Here is a 17,966-nt window from a genome sequence, read left to right on the forward strand (position 1 = left end):
TTTCTCAGTTTGAATAATTTCCTTATTCTTTGCAATAGTCCACAACCCAAACATCTTAAATTCACTATCATGGACAACAACACACAGAAAACAGTAAATGTGAACATCTGAGAAACTAGTGAATGTTTTGCATTCTAACTCTGGTAACAGCAGATGAAATGCTGTGGCCAGGCTTTTAACAAGCATTAAGCCACATTGGACCCATCTTTGATGCAGTTCACTTGATTTACATGATTTTAAGATTTTATCATTTGTTTTTAAAGCCTTGAATGGTCTGGCTCCTGCTTTTATCTGCAATCTACTCATTCTCTGTGGGCCTGATCCTGCTTGTTTGAGATCCTCTGACAGAGCCTTCATAAAGGTGACTGGGTCTGTGCTGGCGTCCCCTCAGCTGAACTGGAACTCTCTGTTGGACTCTCAGTGTCATCTTATAAATCTCAAAATAAATCATTTTTATTGGATTTAATGTTTCTCTTAACAAATGCTGATTGTTGTATTTATTTAAATTATCTGATTTTGTTACATGTTAAGCTGTAGTCATTACTCTGCCAAGGATCGCGGCGGAGTTATGTGGTAATCGGCGTACGTTTGTCTGTCTATCTGTGAGCACCATTACTCAAAAACGGACAAACGGATTTAGATGAAATTTTCAGGAAAGGTCAGAAATGACAAAAGGACTACCTGATTTAATTTTGGCAGTGATGCGGCTTATAGTCTGGATCCACCGCTTTGTTAAAGATTTCTGTGTCAATGGGAGACAGCGGCATGGCATCACTGTAACTATGACAACAAGTGAACACTACGTCAGCTGCCTGCTGACGATCACATGATTGTGATCCTACTACAAATCCACCGCTGTGGACTTATCGGGACTTATCCGTCTGAAATCATACAAGGACTGAACAGCCTTGGCAGAGTACTGCGCTCTCTGAGTGCTTTTCTTGTTATTATTTTAACATATTTTAATAGTTTGTATCTTTGTTTCTGAAAGGTGCAAGACAAATAAAGTTCTATCATAATTAGATAATTAATCAGTTAATAACAGTTGTGGGTTATTTTTCTATTAAATAACTGAATAATTGCATAGATTATTGTTTCACCTTTGCTTACTTGGTACACTGCAAGTAAAACTTAATACACACACAATAAGCTAATGAAATATGATGCCCTATTTTTTACTAACTATGAGACGTAGAAACAGACGAGGTCAGCTGTCACATGATCCATCTGCAACATCAAAACACTGCTTACACTGTGATGCATCAGTGACAATAATCCAGTAATACACTAGACACACACTGCCGGGGCTGATCCAGGGTTCTGGCACTAGTTATGTTACTGCGCCGCAGAACTCAGCTGTTGTCCACAAACTATTAAAACCTCATCAGTGAACCACACTTGCACTGCGTGGCAACCTCCTTCATTTTCATGAACACGAACTGTAATTTGTTGAAAACCACTTCCATATACATCTCTCTGCTGCTGTAAACAGTCGAGCACCAAAAGTGCAGTAAATGTGCACAGCTGAAAATAGGACTCAACAAAGTTAGGATTTCCTAATGTTTGAGTTGCATTTTGCAGAAACGACACTGTAAATCAGGGGTCACCAAACTTTTTGAATCTGAGAGCAACTTCAAGGGTACTGAGTCGTACGAAGGGCACCTTGTTTGATACAAACTTCCTCAAGAGCAAACTTGCGCCATCATCTTTAAACAACAATAATAATAATAATGAAAATAATATGTAAAAAGACTGTCTGATCACATTTATGTTAATTATTCTTTAAAATAATTATTAACAATGATTTCCACAACGACGGTAGGAAACACACACAAACACACACACACATATATATATGGAAATCTGTTCCAATATTTAAAAGTCAGAGGTATCCCATCTCTGAAACTTTGGTAAATATCTTTCTTGTAAGTTTTGTATGAATCAGCATATTTGCAGCATTTTGTTCAAAATAACACATTTCTGTGCAAATTATCACTTCTAACAGTTTTAGGAAATCAACTGTCATCAAATCATGCTTCATTTGTGCAAACCACTACCTCTGTAACATTTTTGAACAATTCATGAACTCTGTCCCATGTTTGTACAAATTATCAGTTATGTAAGAAAATATAATCAGCTCTTTCACATTTAGAAATGAATCCTATCACATTAGTACTAATCACCAGCATTTTTCACCAGCATTGCAACATTTTTGACAGATCATAACAACAAATCATTACGTTTTCAGCAAATTATTTTTCACATTTTTGTGTAATGGCACGGTGTTTTGAATGACAACGTATGTTACCTCTTTCTTTGTCTGTAAATGCGTGTTAGTGGGAAGCCTGGCATTGCAGAGCTTATCATGTCTTACCTTTACCTTGCAGCTCACAGTTTAGATGGTTCAGTTTCCCAGTGATGTCCATTAAAAATGTGAGGGCAAGAATCCACTCAGTGTCCTCAAGCAGCAAGGTGTCTTCCCCTTTGGACTGCATTAACTCTTTGATTTTGGCCAACAGTGACAAAAAACGCTGCAAACTGTTCCCCTGCTGATCCATGGGGTTTCTGTGTGTAGTAACAGGTCACCATGTTCAGCTAACAGCTCCTCCAGCAGCACCTTCAATGTCCTGGTTGTTTGGCTTTGGAGCCATTTATGATCTTGGGCTGCTGGTGAATGCTGCAGTGGTAATGTAGGAATGCTGGGAAGTCTGGATCACCTCTGTATCGTACAGTGAAGCCTGCATGCCGACCCGTCATGGAGGAGCCCCGTCTGTCGTCATTAAAACAAGCATTTCTAATGGTACATTTTTCTCCACGAAGAAACTTTTTGCCGCGTAGCAGATGTCAAAGCTGCCTTTAAGTCCCGGTTTTTTCCTGTCCGTAGTGCGCATACAGTCTATGTGCTACCAGGTGGCTAGTTAGCATGGAAGCTTTGTGGCGGCTAATGAGCGTCTCTCCATATTGTGCCGCTTTGCCGACGCAATAGTCGCCCCGCAAATAGGACACATACATTTATCTTTCACTGCCGTGAAAAAGAACTCTTCCTCCCAGTCATCGTGAAAATAGTGTTTTCTCTTTCACTTCTCTGACATGTTTTGGGGGGGTAACAAACCACATCTAGCTTCCCAAAGTGTCTGCGCCCGGACGCTTCAGCAGAATGACGTATAGTTTGACATGCGCAGTGAACTTTGACTCGGACAAGGTCAAAGTTCATTTACACCGAAGACGTTTTTGTTTAAAAAAATAAAAATCATAACAAATATTGTAATTTAAAATCTGCATTAATATAAGTATTTTTTATTTTAAAAGAAAAGCAACTCCAATTTTTTTTATAAGGAATTTCATGGTGACTAGTGTTATTTTTAGAACATGTGTAGTGGGCAACTCACATGGTCTCTGCGGGCAACCAGGCGCCCGTGGGCACCGTGTTGGCTACCCCTGCTGTAAATTATTTAAAGTTCATTTACCTTAAAAGTTATCTACTTCTTTAACGGCACTTCAGTTGATTCATTTAAGTTTGAAGTCATTTTCTGAGTTGTGAAAGTGTAAAACTAGCTGAGCTCAATTTACTTAACTTGAGAAAATTCAGAAAAGACCTAGGAACTCAAGCTATTTAGTTGAATCAACAAGTCACGTAAACAATGATTTAACCCTCATCAGTACATGTGGTAAAACCTATTAATCTGTACACTTGGGGTCCAACAGTAGTATTTCATCTGTTTCACATTTCTGTACCTGTCCATATCCTCTCAATGTATATTTTCCTAAAACCAGTGTCATCTATAGATATAATATGAAGGAAACAATGAAATGACTATTGATAATTACTGACATATATTGCTTACAATATTAGTCTAAGAACTCCTGAATTGAAATGAAACACAATGCAACTGAAGCAGTCATCACAAGACCAACATAACACAAACATACATAAATAAAAGATGCACAGTCCAGCTGGGGTCTGGCTGGGGTCCCGATGGACCCCAAAATTTTTTTTTTTATATAAACACCACAAACCTGGTTGGAATCAAATAAGCTTTAGTGTATGTGATGGCAAATATGTGGGTGACAACTACCTAAAGGGACTAAAATCAAACTTACAAATAAAAAATATGACAAGTTATATACCCCTGGGGTCCGCATGGACCCTAGGTGTACTGATGAGGGTTAAGACAGGTGTGTTTTTCTCATTTAACACAAAGAACTTAAAGCCTCAGCTGTTCAGGACTTTCTTTCTTTGTGTCTTTCTTTTTTTTTTTAAACCAGAGTCAGCAACCTTTGTCACAGTTAGAATGTTTTTAATTATTGTGAAAAGAATCAACTGTAACTTTATTTGACAAATGAAATGAATTTTTCTTTCTCACAATATAAACAAACTAGAGTCTCTGAAGAGTTTACCTCTTTTAGCATCCTGGGAAGTCTGTTTATATGCAAAACTAATAAGTTGGGTAAACCCTCAGCAGCTAATTCATTACAATTTCAAAATAAGAAATGTTAAGTTTTAGTAACTAAAAATTGGGTAAACATTTCTATTTGCATTAACTAGAAAAGATGATTTGACTGCATTCCATTATGATGTTTTACAGTGTGCAATGTGCAGCTTGTGTCGGAGATGATTTAACCTCCTTAAACATACTGTCAATGGACAATGGACACAGATCTATTCTTTCAGTGGAATCGATGAGATGAGAAAACCATAGAAGCCGTAATCACGAACACTCCTCACCAGACTTCTTCCATCTACTATCAATAAAATACCATGAAATGAATTAACAAAGACTTAAACGAGCACAAAATAAGCACGTCATGGGCTGCTCAGCGTGCTGACTCAACAGGGACAGAAGAAATGGAGAAAGTTTGTCTCCCTTTTCTGTTTTTCTTTTTTCCTCCTCCTTCAGTCACTTGTGCCCTTTGTGAAGGCAGCAGCAGAACATCTGCTTAGCTGGCCTCTTTTCAGACGGCCTGGCCGGAGATGGTACAAGGAAGAGAGAGAGTGCATGTGAGAGAGAGGAAAATAAAAGGAATGAGCGTGTATATGTGTATGTCCGTGCACGTTTGCATGTGCATGTGGGAGTGTGTTGGGATTTGGGGTTGTGCAGCTGTTGGGGCTCTCCTCCTGATGGCGGCCCATTGTTCCCTGTCTCTGTGTCCCTGGCTCTCTCCCTCTGTCCCGGCCAGTTTATGGGCCTTCCCCTCTTTTTTCACTGCACACCGCAACTAAATTTATACCCTTGGACACAAGCCTTTCTCAGGGTATAAATTAGGCTGGATGATCCCTGTCAGAGGAGCACTGCCAAGAGCCTGCAGCTTTACGTTCCAGAGTCACATTATTGTCACAGCCATTCACTTATATTTTATTACTGAAAAAAAAAGGAATTCTTATTGTGCCCCGTTAAAGTTGTGGACACGTAAATTAGGTTTCAAACCATGTGTGGAAGTTTCAATATATCTTTACTGTCAAAAAAAATTTAAATTTTGCCCACTTCCATACCATTTAGGTGAGATTTACACCCTGAAGTTAATGCTTTGTCAGAGTAAAAAAGCCATTTAAGCAACAATCAGCAGCTAAAACTCCTCCATGAGAGAGTTCAGGATAAATGCATCGGTCTATAAACAAAAAAACTGTTTAATTAAAGGAATAATTCAGTATTTGCAAGACCAATAACTTCTTGGAGATTCGAGCCAAGAAATAGTCTGGCCCACAAACACCCATAAAACACTGAAGTGTTGTTTTTATACACACTGTGTGTGTGCTTTTACGCTGTGAATTAAACAGAGAAGATATAATGTGATAATTTGTGAGTATTAAATGTGCCGTTAAACTGATTTTACTATCTTTGCGCAGAGCCAGAGTGTCTTTATGCTAAGCTAAGCTAACAGGCTGCTGGGAATAACTTGACATAAGAATGGTATCAAGCTTAAAACTAGAAACATGAAACAAAATTCAGAGAAGTGTTTTGTTTTATCGGTGTAATCAGGGTAAGGACAAACATTATAAACTATACAACCTCCACATAATAACTAACTATAATAAAAGCCAGTGTCAGTGAACTGATTGCTGTAAACTAAAGCATTCAGTATCACCTCATATACTCCAAGATAAACTCTTATCTCACCTCACATTAACCTGCCTGAGATAGCTGAGATATTAACATTAACATTCAGTTTGAACAGACATAAAATATTGGGTGTAGTTTTCATGTTGCTTTACAAAGGTGCATAACAAAAATAAATACCAAAAAAAGGCCGTATTGGTTGCAGCATCCAGACTTAGAGGCGCACGCAGTGATTCATCGAAGTTAAATTCAGCAGTCTAAATCAGGAAAATAATATTTCATCCAGTGTTGGCTTTTGGATGATGTTGAAACTCCCTTCTGTGCTCACTGTACTGCTTTCATTCCTGTCGCCATCAAGAATCCAAGCTGAATTCATCTTAGCAGTAGCAATAAATAGAGGAAACAAACCACTCACTAATTAAATATTTTATGGTCAGTGATGCCAGAAAGGACAGTGATCACACTAACCATTGTAATTAGGAGATAAATACGATGGAACTGAGCTGCATCTAATGACTGTTTTTATTATTTATGAATCTGTCATTTGTTACGGTAAATGCTTTTAGTTGAAAAAATAACAGAACGCCCCAGTTCATCATGGACAGCACGAGTGCTTTCCCAATTTTCAGAAAGAAAACAAGCATAATAATGAATAAATAAACAGAACTGAACACTTAAAGTACATAAATACATGCATTATACATTATTAGTTGTGTTACACCCACACATCTCTCCTGGCAAGCTAAAAATACTGAAGATCTCACAGGATCTCCTCTGTGGGCTTCACATTGCTCACACTGGGTAAACCACAGGATGACAGACAAGATAGCAGAATTCACACAGATCCTCCATTTCTGACCAGCCGTCAGGTCAGCTGACCACCGCCGGTTGATTTAGACACACACACACTGTGAGCCTGAGCTGTCTTTGTGTCTGCATTATCAAGAGACAGCCTCTGAAATGTTTATTGTGACAAGAGGTCAGACTTCTTGTCTCTTGCTACTGTTCTCTGTCGTCTGACAGCTGTGAATGTGCGTTCCTCCCTCTGAGCATCAAAGTCTGTGTTGCCATGTTCACACTGTTTACTTGTAAAATCTCACTTGTAGGTTTGAAATTTAGTCTCAAGACAGTTTTCAGTATCTTAAAGACCCCCTATGGTGGAAATAAAGTTGTTGTTTTTTTTATTTTTTACCTTTTTAACATACACTACCATTCAAAAGTTTGGGGTCACACAGGCATTTTCATGTTTTCCATGAAAACTCACACTTTTATTCATGTGCTAACATAATTGCACAAGGGTTTTCTAATCATCAATTAGCGTTTCAACACCATTAGTTAACACAATGTAGCATTAGAACACAGGAGTGATGGTTGCTGGAAATGTTCCTCTGTACCCCTATGTAGATATTCCATTAAAACTCAGCTGTTTCCAGCTAGAATAGTCATTTACCACATTAACAATGTCTAGACTGTATTTCTGATTAATTTAATGTTATCTTCATTGAAAGAAAATGCTTTTCTTTCAAAAATAAGGACATTTCTAAGTAACCCCAAACTTCTCAACGTTAGTTTATGGTTGATTTTTTATGCTGGATAACACATTATGAGTGAAATAAACATCCACTGCAGAGTTTTCTCACCTTGAAACTGCAGTGTACTGATGACAGTCTCAAAAACACAGATTCATAGCAAACAGAGGTAATCAATCTTGCTAACTTGCAGAGTGGGACTGTCATTGTTCTTCCTCAGAATTAGTTTTAAGTTCGAACATGTTTTGTTGGATTACTCCATTATCTAGTGTGGAGTAGTTTTGCAGTGTTTGAGCAGAGCCGTGGGTGAGCTGGTGTGCTCGAGCTGCTTTGTGTGGCAGAGGGGGATTGCAGATCGAGGGGCAGATCTAAGAGTTACATCTCAGTCATCATAAGGCAGGTTGGGATTATTTTATGGAAAATGCCTACAAATCTGTAACTCTGACACACAGAAATGACTTTCTAGCGGGTAAATTGATATCCAGACAGGAACTTTAAAATAAATCAGTTTGATGAAAGCTATTAAACAACTTAAAAATACCTACAAACATTTGTTTTACTGCATGACTTCATTTATTTGACCAGCACATTCCCTAAAGTGTTAATCCTATGACTTTACCATAATATATTCCCTGCTCTCTGTGGCACAAAATCAACTATCCATGACCTGTAAGAACAGCTTTGTCGTCGGTTTTGTGGTGATGCATTTTTAGTGAATCCAGTGAGTTTAAAATGGTTTAAAATGGACATCATCAGCATTTGATATTCTGTCTTGCTGACATTTGTGGTTATTATCCATCAAATGTATTTAGCTTATGTAACAGCCCCTAAAAGTTTCCACTGCTGCAAGCAGACCTATAAACGTCCTGCCATTTATCATTCCTCTTCCTATATCATAGTGTGCAGCTATAAGCATTATTTTGTCATTTTTTCTGAAGATCTGATGACACTTTACAGATGGTCTTGGGTGGTATAGAGGAATGGAACTGTTATGTCAGCTTCAAACAAGGGGGAACTTTTTGGAAATATTCAGCTGCAATCAGTGGTCCGATACCACAATGTTACTGTAAATTACAATATTATGTTACCATCTGACCATCGTTTGGAAAATTCCACCCCGGGCTCAATGTGAGATCAACAGAGAAGGACCTGCGGTTTATAAAAGCCCAGGCCTGCTCTGAGCCACACAGTAACTTTGATCTTTTGTATTTTCTCTAAAAAGATTCCAACGATACAACATGAATCAATAATATTCTGTAAATATGATCTTAAATGAAAGCACAAATGACAAGAGGAATCTGCTGGTTTCCTGCTCCAGAGAGGTTTTCTTTTCTGCTCAACATCTGTTTCACACGATCGGCCAGATTGCTGGTGTGAAAAGCAACTGTTTGCCTCAAGAAAACATCCAAGCATGAGTGAAGGTTTTAGAGGAGTCAGTGAGTGTGTTGGCATGGAACCACAGACTGAATACACAGATGGATGAACCCTCAGTGACATCATCATCCACTGGTTTCCCGAAGAGCAGTGTGGTGGCTGTCACCATCTCGGCAGTGTCTGACTCCTCTTAGCTCCAAGCTAATCTAAAAATGAGCAAATAGGTGGAGCAGAAGTGGAGCTGAGGCGGGTCATTCAAACATCTCTGGGACTGTCACATAACAGCACCCACCTGTCAGTCAAAGCAGCCACGCCCTTAATTATACATAACTATAAGCTTTAATATCATTTAAACAAGCGAGTTACACAAAACTTGACCCCTGCATAGTTGTCATTAACAGGGAAATTAGCTTTAGAGGCCAACATAGACTGTTGTACCAGGTTGTAATAGAAGATTATTTCTGCTTTAAAGTTGAGCATTTTAACAAGGGGCTCTGTAGGGATTGACTCACTTTTGAAGCAAGCCTCAAGTGGACATTTGTAGAACTGCACTTCCAGGTTGGCTTCATTTTTTTTAGGTTTGGAGGTTGTCGGTTGCATGGAACCAGTATCCAATTCGTGAAATATAACGGTCCCTCAGAAGCCGACGTATTCTGATGCAGTAACTAAGTTCTCTGTACCAATTTGCTTTGCTTCATTTTATTACCTGTCTTACTGTTTTTACTAGTCTATTCTAGCACGATATGTTGCTCATCTTTTTATCTTTTTTTTTTTTTTTTACCAGTGTACTGCGAATCTTCTATTGTTTTACAGTTGCTCCACAAGAAAAAATGTCACCACAATTACACTGTAAAATTCTCTTATCTAATCTAAATCCTTAGTGCCAAGGTTCTGGATAGGAAAGTCAGTACATCTATCACTTTGGCTCACACGGAAATATCTCACCAACTATTAGATGGATTGCCATGAGTTCTTCAAAGATATTCATATTTCCTAGATGATAAAACCCACTGACTTTAATGATCCTTGGATTTTTTTTCCATGAATGCTATTTGGCTGATGTTTTTACTTCTGAATGTAATCTCTTCACAACTAATAGTTGGATTGCTCTGAAATTTACTACATTTACATATTCAAGGCCTGTAAATGATACATTCAACTGATGTTGGTAATGCCCTGACCTTTCATTTAGCCCCATCATCAGGTAAAAATATAAATTTTCTCCAACACTTTGTATGACATAATAGCTATTCTTATTCCTCAGTTGTACGTTGTTTTAGTGCTAATTGACCAGTTACAGCATGCTAACAGAATAATCTAAGATGATGAATATTACTGACAGTGTTGCTTGCATGCAAACTTTACATGTTTTTATCATTTAAAAAAGGGGTAGACAAAGTACTCATATTGACTCTGGGTGCCCTGCAGCACCAGACTGCAGCCACAACTAAATTTACATACAAGCTGCGACATTGTGCTGACTGTGTGAAACTGTCGTAAGTCAGGTAGTAGCAGCTGTTGGCAGGCAGCTCAGCAAAGGTCCCTGAAAGCTCAATGGCCATCATGAGGTCTTGACCTTCCAGTCAGTGTGTCAGAATGATAAAAGGCCGGCGTGACTGACACTTCTCATAGCCCTGAGTAGACCAGCAAACAGCACAGAGCTATTGGAAATCTCCTGCAATTTAGTTAATAAGTCGCAAGTGACCGCAAGCCTTCTAATTATATTTCGACACTAAGAATTTTATTGAGGTGAAATTTGTCAGTGCTTCTTTCAGACTGCATTGACTAACGCTGTGATCGTATCAAGCGTAACATAAGACCGAGATGTTCTCTTTTATTAAATGAAGATAAGGTCAGCCATGTGTGACATCCAGTGGGACCCAAAAAATGCTTCACTCTGGTAACGTGATCTAAAAAAACACAAAGAGGCTGCGGTAAAAGAATGTTGTGGATATCAAAGACAGCAACAACTCAATACCACAAAAACACAAAAACTAAGCTGGAGCTGTTGTTTTCCAGCACAGTGAAAAGCAACACTCTTCTGGGAAATTTCCAGCTACTAGACTGACAACGAGATGACTAATTCTGACACACTGATGGATATGACCTCGCTGGTTGTTACTCATACAGTCAGTATGGAGAGAGGAGTTATTTTTTTGTAAATATGGCAGATAAAATCAGCGAGCTGCTGCCGTCGTGCAGGACCAGGTACACATTTCAGACAAGGCCAGGCACATACCTGGAGGCTGGAATTTTATCAGAAGCATATTTACCACTATTTCATGTCAACTCGTGATGACAGATAGGCCAGGAATTCCTCTGATCACTAAACTGTTGCAAAGTGGAAACTTTTTGGATGCTCAGAAAACCATTCTATTTACTGCAATGACTGGGAACGAATAATCTACTACCTGGATAAAAACAACAATCATTTAAATCGTTTAAGGATGTGCATTTCTATGAGATTATGCTCTTTGCTGTTTAGTTCATGATTTGAAACTAATTTCCTTTCACCAGTACATTTGCAGAATGAAAGTAAATGACTGACAAAACATCTTTCTCCATTACAACACTTTTTATTGCCGAAGTGGTTGATAGTTAGTAATATACCACTGAAAACGAAACGATTAACTTCTCCACAGAACTGTTAACACCGAATGAACACGTGAGCTGGAAGAAATAAAAGGTCCATAAAACAATACAATGTTGCAATAATCTCCAATAATCTGGAATAATAAACTTATAGGAAGCTGATTTTGTTTATTTCAGCACCGATGTCAAGTGTCGTGTCATACAAGGTACATGAGACCGAACAGTCTGTATGCATCGAGTATCTCAAGAGAATTGAGACGAGACAAACTTCCGAATCGAAGTTCAGCACTCCCCTTTTAATAAACACTACATATGTACACGGGCCCTGGTTGTAATTTGGGTGCCCAGCATCACTCTTCACTCTAAACATGGAGGGAGTTCTAGTGTAGCTTATGAGCGACATCTAGTGGCCATAGGCTGGAAGCACAGGCACCTTTTTAAATTGAAATTTAAACAGACTTGCAGCATTTTTACTCTAGTTTCTAAAGGAAAGTCACTGTGTCAACACAAAACACACACACATGATAAGTATTTAGTATAATACAACAAAAACCACAAGCACAGACCAAATACACCACCACAGCCAAAGAACACTGTTAATTTAGTTAATTATATTCAAACAAACAGGAGGCAAAGCAAACTCACCAAACCTTCAGACCTTTCGCTGACAGCAGATTAAACTAAGAATCAACTGATTACTGACCTTGCAGATTACTGGATTCAAATTAAATTTAAACTTTAATTGCGAAAATCAGTTTACTTTTTACATGATTCCTGATAAATTTAAAAAGTGTTCCTTTGGTTCTGAAGCCTCACTGCATCTGTAGTGACCCCTGTGTGGTCTGAAGCAGCGTTCCTCCCACAGCTCTATCTGATCAGTTACATAATAAAGCAACGACCTGATATCAACACTGAAGAATAAATGAGAAGTTTTGATTTAATTGGACATACGTAAAACATAAAGACATTTTAACAAAATTCTTGGGTTTTGTTTTTTTTTTTTTGTTGTTTTTTTTTACAAAATGCACTGCTTGAGTTGATAAACACACCCAAATTTTAAGTCAAATACTTCTCTAGTTTTGACCTTCATTCCTGTCAGTTACAAAAACTACTTATTTACCTGCTTCTTTGCAGTCATAGGAATATGGCTTATGGACAGTCTTAGATCAGATTGCTTGGCTGAAAAAGGCCAGTGCTCTGTATAGGCTATAAAGCTGTATCTAGCAGTATCTATCATCAGTGGATCTTTGGAAGAGAACTGGTCAGAAAAACTGTGAAAATAAGTGCCAGATTGCAAAACACCAAATCTTGTCTCAAAATTCCCAAAACAGAAATATACGAGAATCAGAATTAGGGTTACTAGCTTGGAAACGTTGCAGATCAACAGTCTAATAATGTTTTGCCTGGTTCCTCTGTGATAAAAAGCTTTGTTAAACACAACAGTAAAGTAAAATTGCCTTTCATGTGTAGGTACATCCATTTGAACACAAAACAAATACTATACTATTGCTAATCACAGTATGTCAACACATTGATAAAAAGACCCTGTATGTTTGCAGCATCCACTTATGTTCTCCGCTGACATACGATGTTTAAATTATGAACCAACTCTTGGCTGCAAACAGCTTGGGTCTCACTCAGCATTTTGCCTGAGGATCCTTTTCTCTTCTTCTACAAAGTTCTTGTCAGAGGTTGCTTGTCCCATGTCCCTCTTCCTCTTCTCCTTCTGCTGGAAGGTCTCCACTCGCCGCTTCTTGGCAGACAGAGATTGTTTCTCAGATTCCTCATCTGATCGCCACAGAGGAGATTGGTTGGGAGAGTGGAAAATAATAGTTTTTACATAACTCAACAGTTCACTGTTCAAATATAACAGTATGGCCTTTGTTTTCAAGCAGGGGCAAAGTGGAGACCGGAGTAAATGTAAGTGTTGTTTTTGGCATGTTTAGTCATTTTTTTGCTGCTAACATCCATTTTCCACCAACATGATGGAGCGGCACAACTGAGGTTTCGTATTTAAGTAACTGCTTTGCTTTAATGTTCACTCAGTCTTCTTGTTTGTCTTTTTTACAGCAAATGTATATTAGTTACAAATATTGACTCAGTCTCCTTGAACACATAAGAAGAATATTGGTAAATCCCTAGATTAGTCTTCTTGTTTATCGCAAATGCAAGTAAACTGATCTTCTTTGTGGCTTTAGTTGGCAAGTACGTCATGTAGTGTGTGTGCATATAAAATGTTGGTAGCATTTAAACACCAGTTACTATAGTGCAGTGTTTCTCAAATAATGGGGCGCACCCCCCTGAGGGGGCGCAGAGGCATGTCAAGGAGGGCGCAGGCGACTGGAAAGAAAAGGTCCGTCTACACGGAACTAATTAGCTGAACTATTGTTTTAACGTCGGCCTGTTTTTCGTAGCGTACAACAATACTTAAATTGCGCTGGCCGTTCGGACTCGGAAGTACAGACTCCCGAGAACAGGAGAACGCATCGTTAATGTGCAATTGGAACACCAGCATACTTGATTACGTCACGTACTCGGCTCATCTGCTCCGATTATTTTTACCAGCGATGTGAAACATACGGCCCGCGGGCCAAAACCGGACCACCAGATGGTCCATTTCGGCCTGCGGGACGACTTTACAAAGGATAAAAATTACGACATTAACTGTAAATTGTAAATTTGTAAAACTGTAAATTTAAAATAATTTCTAGACCTTGACAAGTTGTTTTGATCATGAAGTAAAATACTACATTGTTCAGTTCCAGATACCTGTGACTGAATGTTTTGTGTTTTTGTAGATAAACTGTGATCTGGCAGCTACAATGCATGTGTAAATGACGAACTGAGGCATAATGGGCTACTGTTGAAATTGAACTTGTTTTCCATACGAAATTTCAGGTTCATAATGTTTTGTAAAAAGATAGTTTACTAAATGTGAACATTTTCAGAATGTACTTTTTTTTTAACTAAAACAAAGGGGAAAAGTTGGAGTTGTGGTTATTTATAGGTTATTATGCTGTGATTTTACTAGTGGGGCCCACTGGAGATCAGACTGGGTTTATGTGGACTAAAATGAGTTTGACACCCCTGATCTTTACTGTGGAAAACAACAAAATGGAATCAGATAAAATAACACAGCGCTGCATATTCACGTTTTGACAGTGACATTTGACGTTTTTATATATATATATATATATATATATATATATATATATATATATATATATATATATATATATATATATATATATATATATATATATACACATTTAAGTCAATGAAAACTTGTGTGTTTGTCCTGCAGGACCCACCTGAGTCGGACGGCTGCTCCTCTGCAGGTAAGAACCGGGCGTTGCCAGAGTAAGCCTGCGGTGCGTCTTCTCCGTTGTCCTCGTATACATTGGACCACTTTATTGCCATGTCCATTCCTGGTGGAGGACCCTTCTTCTTCTCTGGTTCTACAGCGTAGCTCTCAGGAGGGGGCACAGCATTCGTCTTCCATGGCTTAAATTCTCTGGGAGCCTTCAAGCAGCAAGAAAACCATTTAAGAGTAACATAATGAAGAAGGGATGATATATTGTACATCTAAAGCTGTCCGCAAAAGAGCAAAGATGGTTCAACTCCTTTGGTCCCTACAGAGTAAAACAGACTCAGACTTGTACAATACATTGGTCACAACTAGTCTCCATATCACAAGGTGTCAAGTAGTGTTGTAATACTCGGCTGATGAATCAGTAAATCAAGATTTAATGTAGATAATGTGTGAATCACTGAAGTTGTTCTTCCTTTCCTTTTAACACTTTCACCCCATCTTCCCTCTCTAACTTTCCTTTCACCTTCACCATCTTTCTCTCCCTCTTTTCTCCCTCTCTCCAGGGCAGCTCAGTCATCAGCACTGCAGCCTCACAGATACACCTCCACCTCCTCTCCTTGTCCAGCTGCTGTTTCTGGGTGGAGTTTTGTGTTCTCCCCATGTTCGAGTGGGTTTTCACCGTGAACTCCGGTTTCCTCTCACAACCCCAAAACACACACACTAAAGCTAACTGGAAACTCTAAAGTGTCAGGGCTGTGCAGTAGGTCGGTGGCTAGCACAGTGGCCTTGTGGCTAGAAGATCCCTGGTTCGCATCCCAGCCGGGGATCTTTCTGCATGAAGTTTGCATGTTCTCCCTGTGCGGTGTGGGTGTTGTCTGGGTACTCCTGCTTCCCCCCACAGTTCAAAAACATGCTGAGGTTAAGTGATGATTCTAAATTATTCATAGGTGTGAATGCAAGTGTGATTTTTTTGTCTCTATATGTAGCCCTGTGATAGACTTGTGACCTGCCAAGAGTGTCCCCTGCCTTTACTCTAAGTCAGCTGGGAAAGACTCCAGCCCCCCTGTTACCTTAATGATAAGTGGTGTATAGATAAGGGATTGATGGATAATCAAACACTGGTGGATCCGGTTTAAAAGAACTGAAGCTCTAAATTTTATTATTATTATTTAACAGAATTCGTATAGTAGAATTATATAGTTGTTGTTCCAAACCGGTCAATATGACCGAAATCCAAAAAGTGGTGATTCACAGACATTTCAAACAGCTTCCATTATTGAATGACATTAGATAACGTGGCTAATGTCACCGATGATGATGAAAATTCATTATCATGTGTAACATTTCATTTTACTTTGCAACATTTTGATGTATTTTAGCTTACATATTTTATTTCAGTAACATACACTTATCTTACCAGTTTTCTTCTTAAGGCACTGTATTTCTTATGTCATTTGTTTTTTCTGAGCAATATCGGGAACAAGATTAAAGCTTTCTTTTATCGCAGTAAAGTCATGTATGTGGCTGTCTATAGGGAGAAATTATGATCTAATCCAGTGTGATAGTGTCACGCTGAGATGAATCTCTCGAAATATCCTTGTGTGTGTGTGTGTGTGTGTGTGCGTGTGTTATGTGAGCAGCCGTGATGCTCGTCTTCAGGTTTTACCTCTTCAGGCGCTTTGACGGACAGGCTGTCCCAGTCTATCTGCTTGTTCAGAGGGTTATAAAGGAAGGCGGGTTTGGACACGGAGTTGAACAGCTCGTCAGGTCTGGGTAAAGGAGCCCCTCCAGCAGCTCGTTTGGTCCCCTGTGAGGAGGACTGAGCCCCGCCGCCCGGACCTTCTGTCCCCGTTTTCTTCTTCCGACTTTCTCCCTCCTCGTCCGAGTCGCTGCTGTTGCTGCTGTCGCTCAAATCGTCGTAGCTGGAAAAGAAACCCAAAGAGCCGGACTTCTTCTCTTCCGACATTTTGCTGGCGGTAATAAATTTAGAACGACAAACAAGCTGTTAAAGTGAAAAATCGAGCAGAAGACGAGAGCACAGCGCTGAACCTGACTCGGGTTAAAGATAGCTACTCCATTTTGAATCAGCCTCCAAAACAGTCGTAAAGCAGGCAAGTAGGGTCGTGGCGACTGTCGCAAAGCCATGTGATTAAACCATACAGTCTATGGATTAAACAGGTGACTATGATTAAAAACAAGCAGACAAATACTGGTATTACTATTACAAAATAAAATAAATAAACGAAATAACAAATTTTATTTAAAACTCAACTCTAAGTGTTCATAACAATGTAAACTACCGTTCAAAAGTTTGGGGTCACAGGCATTTTCTTGTTTTCCATGAAAACTCACACTTTTATTCGTGTGCTAACATAATTGCACAAGGATTTTCTAATCATCAATTAGCCTTTCAACACCATTAGCTAACGCAATGTAGCATTAGAACACAGGAGTGATGGTTGCTGGAAATGTTCCTCTGTACCTCTATGGAGATATTCCATTAAAAACCAGCCGTTTAAAGCTAGAATAGTCATGTACCACATTAACAATGTCTAGACTGTATTTCTAAATTTATTCAATGTTATTTTCACTGGGAAAAAAACTGCTCTTCTTTCAAAAACAAGGACATTTCTAAGTGACCCCAAACTTTTGAATGGCAGTGTATATTATTAGAAAAAGGTGAAAAAAATGTATTAAAAAAAGATAAACTTTTTTCATCTTGACATTGGCTGAAAATTTTTAAATTGATTTATATTTTCTATTAATTTATTTTCTATCTGTTGATCAGTGTGTATCTGATGCAGATTGGCCTCAGTCAGCCTTTTTTTTTTTTTTTTAAATCCAAAAAACTTTATAGAGAAAATAGGATCAAATGACCTGAAAGTTTAACTCATTTAACTAATTCAAATAATTTACCCTTGGACATAGAGCTCACTTCAGAGAAGTGCCTGAAATGCATCCTGTTGAATTACTTTACTTGATCCGCTAATTTACTGTAGATGCCTACGCTGGTTGTATGTAACTACGCACATTCATTCCTGTACTGCTCATGAGTACAGGAAGAACTTTGCTATGAATACTTTTTATCAGTATTGTTTCAGA

General features: G+C 38.7%; 1 protein-coding gene across 1 annotated transcript; it reads right to left on the reverse strand.

The window, feature by feature from the left end:
• Nucleotides 1-11,515: 11,515 nt before the first annotated feature.
• c2h1orf52 (chromosome 2 C1orf52 homolog) lies at nucleotides 11,516-16,961 on the reverse strand. The gene is made up of 3 exons (XM_023285265.3): nucleotides 16,531-16,961; nucleotides 14,863-15,073; nucleotides 11,516-13,339 (listed from the first exon to the last, which is right to left on the reverse strand). The coding sequence occupies exons 1-3, from the start codon at nucleotides 16,828-16,830 to the stop codon at nucleotides 13,185-13,187; spliced, it is 666 nt and encodes a 221-aa protein (XP_023141033.1). The 5' UTR covers nucleotides 16,831-16,961; the 3' UTR covers nucleotides 11,516-13,184.
• Nucleotides 16,962-17,966: the final 1,005 nt, after the last annotated feature.

This window comes from Amphiprion ocellaris, chromosome 2, assembly GCF_022539595.1.
Source record: "Amphiprion ocellaris isolate individual 3 ecotype Okinawa chromosome 2, ASM2253959v1, whole genome shotgun sequence".
NCBI classification, from domain to species: Eukaryota; Metazoa; Chordata; class Actinopteri; family Pomacentridae; genus Amphiprion; species Amphiprion ocellaris.

What these genes read in the sequence shown, in the direction of transcription:
- c2h1orf52 (XM_023285265.3), bottom strand. Translation starts at nt 16,830, where the DNA reads ATGTCGGAAGAGAAGAAGTCCGGCTCTTTGGGTTTCTTTTCCAGCTAC. An exon ending in CCGTCAAAGCGCCTGAAGAG is followed by an intron (nt 15,074 to 16,530) that starts GTAAAACCTGAA and finishes TGCTGCTTGAAG; the next exon opens with GCTCCCAGAGAATTTAAGCC. An exon ending in GGAGCAGCCGTCCGACTCAG is followed by an intron (nt 13,340 to 14,862) that starts GTGGGTCCTGCA and finishes TGTGGCGATCAG; the next exon opens with ATGAGGAATCTGAGAAACAA.